At 48.3% G+C, this 9946-nt stretch overlaps 1 protein-coding gene across 1 annotated transcript; it reads left to right on the plus strand.

The window, feature by feature from the left end:
• Nucleotides 1–2903: 2903 nt before the first annotated feature.
• On the plus strand, nt 2904–4154 carry LOC138350862 (uncharacterized transmembrane protein DDB_G0289901-like). Its single transcript, XM_069302308.1, has one exon. It carries the CDS (start codon nt 2904–2906, stop codon nt 4152–4154), a length of 1251 nt encoding a protein of 416 aa, XP_069158409.1.
• The last annotated feature ends 5792 nt before the right edge of the window (nt 4155–9946 follow it).

The raw sequence follows: 9946 nt of genomic DNA on the forward strand, positions 1-9946 counted from the left end.
CTTGTACGTTTGGGAGGAACACGAACAAGGGGACACAGATTGAAGCTTAGTACCTAAATGACCCACAGAGATATTAGAAAGAATTTGTTCAGTGTCAGGGTAGTTAACAAATAGAATCCAAAATCCAATCGTATTGGAGTTTGTCTTTCCATTGGAGACTATCAGCGCCGTGGAGAGGGGGGGGGGGGGTCCTGCTGGATGGGTGACAGCTTCTCCTACGTATCAACCTACCCTGGCTTTGACTTTTACCCCTCCTATAGTTCCTGTACCTCTTCACCGCCTCCCTCTTTCTGTTCAGTTGTTTCGGCTGCAAAATTATCTTTCGGTTAGTATTACCAATATTTCTCCAATCGGTTAGAGAAATTGATTAATTGAGTAGTGTGTACCCGTGGTCTTCCTCCTCCCACAATAACCGGCGGTGGGAAACGGCTCTGGCAAGGTTGCGTATCGGCCATACACGTTTAACTCATGGACACTTAATGGAGCGCTGCCCTGCTCCTTATTGTCCAAACTGCATTGTCCCTCTTACAGTAGTGCATATCCTTGTTGAATGTCCTGACTTCCAGGACGAGCGTGTGTCGTGCTTTTCGACCGTCCCTCGCGGTCACTTGTCCCTCGCCGGACTTCTTGGTGAATCGGATACTTTTGATATTGTTCGCCTTATGCGTTTCTTTTCTCATATTGGCATCCTTAGTGATATTCAGCGCCCTCTGATTATTCCGCACATTTGATGGTGCTACATAGCCTTCCCGGCTTGGTGCTTTCTTTCGATAATTATTTACTACTAGGCGTAGTAATAATTGTTTGTGTTTTAGCTTTATTTTGTTCGGACTCAATAAAGTGAACAGTATTAAGTTCTGCTATCTAATTGTCTTTTACGTCAATATTTGTAACATGGTGCACATAGTTACAAAAAGTACTATCTAAAGAGGAGGATAAGTTGGTTCCAACCGTCTACAACTGTTTACAAAAGACAACTTTCTAATATCTTATCGGCATCTTTGCTTCCTTAGCTTTAGGAACAAGAAGGCAAGAGGATATATATAGATCCAAGCTAAAAATAAGACGAGAGGGGGAATGATAGATAGAAATAGCAGTCTAGGAATGATAGATACATCTTCCTAGAATACCAGAAATCTTTTAATACAGTTCCTCATAAAGTATAAGTGGTGAGACAAGCGGGGATAACAGGCAAGGCGCTGGACTGGGCACTGGGGTACTTGATGGACGGGAAACAAAGGGTCAGAGTCAGAGGATATGTCAAGCTCGAGAGAAATGGAAAAAAGTGTTCCACAGGGCTCTGTCCTAGATCAATTGTTCTTTTTAATCTATGTAAATGACTTCACAGAAAGAGTCAGCTCATACATGTCAATGTTTGCAGAAGATGCAAAGTTAATGAGGAGAGTAAGAAATGAAGAGGAATGTAGGATGTTGCAAGAAGACCTTGACAAACTTAAGAAGTGGGCTGATGGTCGCTGGGATTCATTTCCACCAAGTGTAAAATAATGAAAGTGGTGAAGGGAGACAGGAAACCTGTATTTAACTATGCCATAAGAGGAAGGCAATTGCAAGAAACAATGTGAGAAAGAGAGGGAGTAGACATAATCCTAACACTATAGGGATTTTAGTATATTATAGGTATAGTATAGAATATGTCTGGTATAGGCCTAGTATAGCACATATATGTACTATATTAGGCCTCACATGGCGTGTATTACACATACGAAGGTTAGATTAAGCTCTTTTTTTTCAACATAAAAACAAAATATTTTGTGGTTTGTCCAAATTCAATAATGATTTCTACTTTCTAATTGTCCATTATGTCATATATGTACTATGGTCTTCATCGTTACTATAAGCATAAACTAAACAGGCGGATGGGCAGTAATTAAATTTTAAATTTTGCCCCGAGGGGCGAGTTTATTGGGCAGCGCCACTCATCTTGTGAGTGGACACACCGCCATAGTGACAGTATTGGGCAGCGCCACTCATCCTGTGAGTGGACACACCGCCATAGTGACAGTATTGGGCAGCGCCACTCATCCTGTGAGTGGACACACCGCCATAGTGACAGTATTGGGCAGCGCCACTCATCCTGTGAGTAGACACACCGCCATAGCAGCATGCACAACACTCCCCAATAGGAAGAAAACCCGCTGGGTTGTTTACAGACACACGTCCTCACGGCCGAGTAGAGAGCGCTCTCGGCAGTTTCAGTCCAGAGGCAGAGGAGGTTCGATTTCCGACCGAGGCAGAAGCAACTGGGCATGGCTTCTTTCACCTAATGCCTCTGTTGACCTAGTAGTAAAGGGGTACCTGGGTGTTAAACACTGCCAGCTACATACACTGTGTGTTACAGACAAATATATATGTAGCAGCTCGTATGATTGTGTATTATGTCACCTGCAAAATGATGAACTTAATTGGTAACCTTAATTGTGAAGAGGAAATGTTATACACGTATCTTGAGTGTCATTTGAGGAAATAATTAACAAAATAATGATATCATTTTATCTGTAAGATATCACCCATCCAGTATATTAAACTTTTTTTTAAGGCGCTCACTTATCACTGGCCAATTGTAATTTTCCAGACAACTTAATTGTTTGGAAATAAAATTTAAGAATGAATTATATTTTTAATAAGGCAGCGGGCCTATAGGACAGATAACGTCATCCTGTCATCCTCCGATGTCATCGCAGAGACCCCAATATCTGGCAGTATGGCCAACAAGGGGGCCATATCTGGCAGTATGGCCAACAAGGGGACCATATCTGGCAGTATGGCCAACAAGGGGGCCACATCTGTCAGTATGGCCAACAAGGGGGCCATATCTGGCAGTATGGCCAACAAGGGGGCCACATCTGGCAGTATGGCCAACAAGGGGGGCCATATCTGGCAGTATGGCCAACAAGAGGGCCACATCTGGCAGTATGGCCAACAAGGGAGCGATATCTGGCAGTATGGCCAACAAGGGGGCCATATCTGGCAGTATGGCCAACAAGGGGGCCACATCTGGCAGTATGGCCAACAAGGGGGCCATATCTGGCAGTATGGCCAACAAGGGGGCCACATCTGGCAGTATGGCCAACAAGGGGGGCCATATCTGGCAGTATGGCCAACAAGGGGGCCACATCTGGCAGTATGGCCAACAAGGGGGCCATATCTGGCAGTATGGCCAACAAGGGGGCCACATCTGGCAGTATGGCCAACAAGGGGGCCATATCTGGCAGTATGGCCAACAAGGGGCCATATCTGGCAGTATGGCCAACAAGGGGGCCATATCTGGCAGTATGGCCAACAAGGGGGCCACATCTGGCAGTATGGCCAACAAGGGGGCCACATCTGGCAGTATGGCCAACAAGGGGGCCACATCTGGCAGTATGGCCAACAAGGGGGCCATATCTGGCAGTATGGCCAACAAGGGGGGCCATATCTGGCAGTATGGCCAACAAGGGGGCCACATCTGGCAGTATGGCCAACAAGGGGGCCATATCTGGCAGTATGACCAACAAGGGGGCCACATCTGGCAGTATGGCCAACAAGGGGGCCATATCTGGCAGTATGGCCAACAAGGGGGGCCACATCTGGCAGTATGGCCAACAAGGGAGACCATATCTGGCAGTATGGCCAACAAGGGGGGCCACATCTGGCAGTATGGCCAACAAGGGGGGCCACATCTGGCAGTATGGCCAACAAGGGGCCACATCTGGCAGTATGGCCAACAAGGGGCCACATCTGGCAGTATGGCCAACAAGGGGCCACATCTGGCAGTATGGCCAACAAGGGGCCACATCTGGCAGTATGGCCAACAAGGGGGGCCACATCTGGCAGTATGGCCAACAAGGGGGGCCACATCTGGCAGTATGGCCAACAAGGGGGGCCACATCTGGCAGTATGGCCAACAAGGGGCCACATCTGGCAGTATGGCCAACAAGGGGCCACATCTGGCAGTATGGCCAACAAGGGGGGCCACATCTGGCAGTATGGCCAACAAGGGGGCCACATCTGGCAGTATGGCCAACAAGGGGCCACATCTGGCAGTATGGCCAACAAGGGGCCACATCTGGCAGTATGGCCAACAAGGGGCCACATCTGGCAGTATGGCCAACAAGGGGCCACATCTGGCAGTATGGCCAACAAGGGGCCAGTAGCATGTGGTATTACCAACACGGAAGTCATGGCCGCAGTATTGCCAGGACGGAAGGCATAACCTATATTTAGGGATACTCGACTCAGTGAGAGAAAAGTGAGAGATTAATATGGTAGAAGTGAGGTACCCCGGGGGGGGGTGAGGGGAGGGAGAGAGAGGGGGGGGAGGGAGAGAGAGGGGGGGAGGGAGAGAGAGAGGGGGGGGGGAGGGAGAGAGAGAGGGGGGGGGGGAGGGAGAGGGAGAGGGAGAGTAATATAGAGGGAGGTGTAGGAGCACTGTAGAAGGTATGAGTGTGTGGCTCTACTATTTACTACCACTAACACGCTGGTCACCATCACACTACCGTGTCACCATCACACTACCGTGTCACCATCACACTACCGTGTCACCATCACACTACCGTGTCACCATCACACTACCGTGTCACCATCACACTACCGTGTCACCATCACACTACCGTGTCACCATCACACTACCGTGTCACCATCACACTACCGTGTCACCATCACACTACCGTGTCACCATCACACAGGTGGTAGAATGGTAGAGTACCACCGTCATACAGGAGTAGAATAGTAGAGTACCACCGTCATACAGGGTAGATTGGTAGAGTACCACCGTCATACAGGGGTAGAATGGTAGAGTACTGTAACGGGGGAGGGGGAGAGCTGTCTTTAGTCCACTATCCCGCCCCTAGTTAACTGTTCTGCCACGAACGTAAAAGAGAAACGAAAGGAAAATAGGATGACTGAATAATGAAGTAATGAATGAGGGTTTGGGGTGAGGGAGGGAGAGAGGAAGGAGGAGGGAGGTGAGAGGGAAAGTGGGAGAGAGGCAGAGGAGGAGAGGGAGTAGGGAGTGGTAGAGGTAGAAGGGTAGATATGTTGAAGTAGAAAGTGCTGCCACCATCCATTCTAGTTCATTACATACACGACAAGGAATGGAACTTGTCTGTACTTTAAGCTGTTAACAAATGTCATTTATATCATGTTTCATCTGTATCATAATCTTGTTCCATCTACCAACTGTAACCAGGTACACATATGTAATAAGTAAACTCAGAGACTCTCGCCTCGACTCACAAAGTTCTAGGGAACCAAATTAAAGACAATTTAAACAAGTTAATTAACATATATTTAAGCAATGATAAGTAGCATCATTCAAGCACTAGAACTGAAGGTTCACTCTGTCAGGATTACTATACAACGTGAGTCATTACACAAAACTTTGAGAACCATTACAGCTGTCTGCCCACAAGATAATCACACAACACAATTGTATGGTCTCAACTTGACAGGCAGAGTCACCCCTCCCCCCCCCTGTCCAGCCGACAGCCTATCTAGGTAGCTGTCTTCTGGCCTGCTCTGCTGTGCTGTCTCTCTCCCATTGCTCCCGTAAGTACAGTTCCCTGGGTATTTATTGGAAATCTAATAGCAAACTCCGCTCACAAGTAGATAGCTCCAGGCCCTCTACCAAGCCACACCTTACTGCGGATTGTTTGAAGGACGCACCCGGCTATCAGGCTACAATTATCAGATTAGCAGATGTCAGGTCAGATCACACGACCTGACCATAGGTCGACTTGAGGTCATTAACACTTAGAGGTGTGAGTTTCTTAATTACTAGCGGCCGCCAACCTGGCGCCTCTCAAAATGTTGTCTGTGACTCCTGTACTATGTATATATACATACAAAACACCTTTACGGTGTTACAGTACCACCAGCATACAGGGTAGAATGGTAGAGTACCACCGTCATACAGGGTAGAATGGTAGAGTACCACCAGCATACAGGGGTAGAATGGTAGAGTACCACCGTCATACAGGGTAGAATGGTAGAGTACCACCAGCATACAGGGGTAGAATGGTAGAGTACCACCAGCATACAGGGTAGAATGGTAGAGTACCACCGTCATACAGGGTAGAATGGTAGAGTACCACCGTCATACAGGGGTAGAATGGTAGAGTACCACCGTCATACAGGGTAGAATGGTAGAGTACCACCGTCATACAGGGGTAGAATGGTAGAGTACCACCAGCATACAGGGTAGAATGGTAGAGTACCACCGTCATACAGGGTAGAATGGTAGAGTACCACCGTCATACAGGGTAGAATGGTAGAGTACCACCGTCATACAGGGTAGAATGGTAGAGTACCACCGTCATACAGGGTAGAATGGTAGAGTACCACCAGCATACAGGGGTAGAATGGTAGAGTACCACCGTCATACAGGGTAGAATGGTAGAGTACCACCAGCATACAGGGGTAGAATGGTAGAGTACCACCAGCATACAGGGTAGAATGGTAGAGTACCACCAGCATACAGGGTAGAATGGTAGAGTACCACCGTCATACAGGGGTAGAATGGTAGAGTACCACCAGCATACAGGGTAGAATGGTAGAGTACTACCGTCATACAGGGGTAGAATGGTAGATTACCACCGTCATACAGGGTAGAATGGTAGAGTACCACCGTCATACAGGGGTAGAATGGTAGAGTACCACCGTCATACAGGGTAGAATGGTAGAGTACCACCGTCATACAGGGTAGAATGGTAGAGTACCACCGTCATACAGGGGTAGAATGGTAGAGTACCACCGTCATACAGGGTAGAATGGTAGAGTACCACCGTCATACAGGGTAGAATGGTAGAGTACCACCGTCATACAGGGTAGAATGGTAGAGTACCACCGTCATACAGGGGTAGAATGGTAGAGTACCACCGTCATACAGGGTAGAATGGTAGAGTACCACCGTCATACAGGGTAGAATGGTAGAGTACCACCGTCATACAGGGTAGAATGGTAGAGTACCAGCCTGGTGTAGGAGGTAGAGTTGTGTGAATGACACCGCCGAGCGGAGCGGCGCCACACAACATCCACTGATGAAGACTTTGGCAATGCGCCTTCCCTCCCCTGCCAGGGAGGAGCTGGTAGGAGAGGTGGGGGCTGGCAGAGGAGGGGGGCTGGCAGGGGCGGAGGGGGGTTGGTAGGAGAGGGGGAGCTGGCAGAGGCGGGGGAGCTGGTAGGGGAGGGTGGAGCTGGTAAGGGAGGATGGAGCTGGTAGGGGAGGTGGGAGGTGATAGGGGAGGGGGAGCTGGCTGTAGAGGGGGAAGAAGGTGGGGGAGGATGAAAGAGTAGGTGGGAGGGAGGTAGGGAAGAAGGAGGGGTTTTATTGGAGACAGTCGGGGAGGTGTGCCAAGCATACAAGTAAAGGTGAGGGTGGAGGGAAGTTGGGGAGGGTGAAGGGAAGGTGGGAGGGCGGAGGGAAGGTGGGGAGGGTATAGGGAAGTTGGGGAGGGCGAAGGGAAGGTGGGAGGGCGGAGGGAAGGTGGGGAGGGTATAGGGATGGTGGGGAGGGCGAAGGGAAGGTGGGAGGGCGGAGGGAAGGTGGGGAGGGTATAGGGAAGGTGGGGAGGGCGAAGGAAAATTGGGGATCTTATGGTATAAGCACCGTTGCTGGAGTGTGGAGTGGCGATCTCGGCGCCATCTATGGACCTACACTCCAACTCCCAGGTATTAGATGAAACACAGACAACGCCATCTGTTGGTAGTGATGTGGCATCGGTGAAAGGCTCCTGTTTCATACCTCAGTTAGGAGGTGAGCTCGATGATGATGACTTCTGGTGGGTGGCGTAATGATATCAACGCCACCTAGGTTGTGAATACAATTACAACTTCAGTGGAAGTTGTAATTCCACTCCCGGTGGAAGAGTGTTATCCTAAGGTCCCTCCCCCCCCCCCAGGAAGTATACTGTCTGTCTAGGTAATGACATTTATGTTCACAGAAGTGACGTGAGGATACGATTGCGCTGAGGAGGGCAGTTCACCTTGGGGAGTCCAGAACTCCTGACTTGGTCCTGTGAGAGGACAAAGTGGCCGCCGTCGATAGTAGCAGTGTGTTAGCTGCTGGACTTGTGTAGTATTGTATGGACCAACGTACCCGGGATTTGGCCAAGAGGAGTTATGAGGCGACAGTTGTGTTCGTCTGCTGAGAAGTGCTGCCAGGGTGCTGGCTACCCTTGTACGTGATTATTTGAGAACCTTGTCAGCGTGTTGCTGATACACTCTGCCAGTGTGTTCCTGGAGAGTGGAGGTGGGGTATCGGATCACCGTGACGATACGGTGTTGGGACTGGCCCATATTGAGGAAGGTGAACTCGCCGGTGATTACCACCGAGCGTGGACGACGTGTACTTGAAGGTAGAGGACTCACCGGGTGTTGATGAACACTGCAGATCTATTGAGTGTCCTGGGTGAAAGCGACACAGTGTAAATATGTGTAGTTATACTTCTATAGATAATATATTGGTGAAGGTGTAATTGTGTATTGTTTATCCCCTCTTTATTCTTTGCACTATTACTTGCCACAGCCAGTTCTTGAGATCTTGTCATTGGGCTGAGGTAGGATCAGGAAGAAGAGGTTATAAGACACGTTAACAGTAAGAACCCGGTTACTGAAGGTGAGGGCAGTAAGACTAAAACCTTCACAACCACTTTCCCAACTACTACCACCACAACAATCACCTTCACAATCATTACCACAACCACCATCGCAACCACTACCAAAACCACCTTCACAACTACAACACCTTTCACAACCACTACAAAAACCACTACAATCATCACAACCACTACAAGAACCACTACAATCACCACAAGAACCACTACAATCACCACAACCACCCTGACAGTCACTAGAAGCACATTGATAACCACCACCAAAACAACCTTCACCACAAGCAACATCAGAACTACCATAACAATCACTGAGAACCATCACCAACTATTACAACCACCACAAGAACCATCACCACAACCACCTTCACAACCACAAGAACTCCCTCCATGTGGTTGGTGTGGTTCAGCTGTGGTAGAGGCGCCGGGCATGGTATATTTTGATCAAGTTTTTATAAGTTACCACTTGGCAAGTCGGCGGGGGAAACGTTGGTGGCATTAATTGTAACAGGTGTGTGGTAGTGTGCTGTGGTAGTGTGCTGTGTGGTAGTGTGTTGTGGTAGTGTGCTGTGTAGTAGTGTGGCGTGGTAGTGTGCTGTGTGGTAGTGTGTTGGAATGCAGACGAAAGTGAGCTTCAAAGTGATGTACACAAACATAGATGGGATTATGAATAAAATAAGTGAACTTGTAGAAAGAACACAAAAAGAAAACCCTGATGTAATAGCACTCACAGAAACAAAAATTCTCTGGCATCATAACAAATGCAGTGTTTCCACACGACTACTATACAGTAAGAAAGAGAGGGAGGAGGAGGAGTGGCTCTGCTAATAAGGAAGGCATGGAGTTTCAAAGAGATGGACATTCCAGGATGTGAAGATTTGAGAGACTACATAGCAGGCTCTATGACAATGGGAGGACCAAGGATAGTAGCAGTAGTAATATATACCCCCCCTCCCCTGTTAAATGACAGACGACCCAGACAGAAGTATGACAAGAACAACATGGCAACCATTAACATAATAGAGAGAGCAGCTTCTATTGCCTGCAGGAAGAAATCTAAATTGTTGATCATGGGTGACTTCAACCATGGAAAGATAGACTGGGAAAATAGAGAACCACACAAAGGGACAGAAACATGAAGAGCTAAACTATTAGACGTGGTGACAAGAAACTTTCTATGCCAACATGTCAAGGGGCCCACAAGAATGAGAGGGAATGATAAACCGACCAGATTGTATCTGGTATTCACCCTGAACAAGTCAGACATAACTGAAGTCAAATCAGAAGCCACTTATCACAAATCACCTATGCCCGTAGGCATAAGTGACCACAATGTC

The sequence above is a fragment of the Procambarus clarkii genome, chromosome 47 (assembly GCF_040958095.1).
Source record: "Procambarus clarkii isolate CNS0578487 chromosome 47, FALCON_Pclarkii_2.0, whole genome shotgun sequence".
In the NCBI taxonomy this organism is placed as follows: domain Eukaryota; kingdom Metazoa; phylum Arthropoda; class Malacostraca; order Decapoda; family Cambaridae; genus Procambarus; species Procambarus clarkii.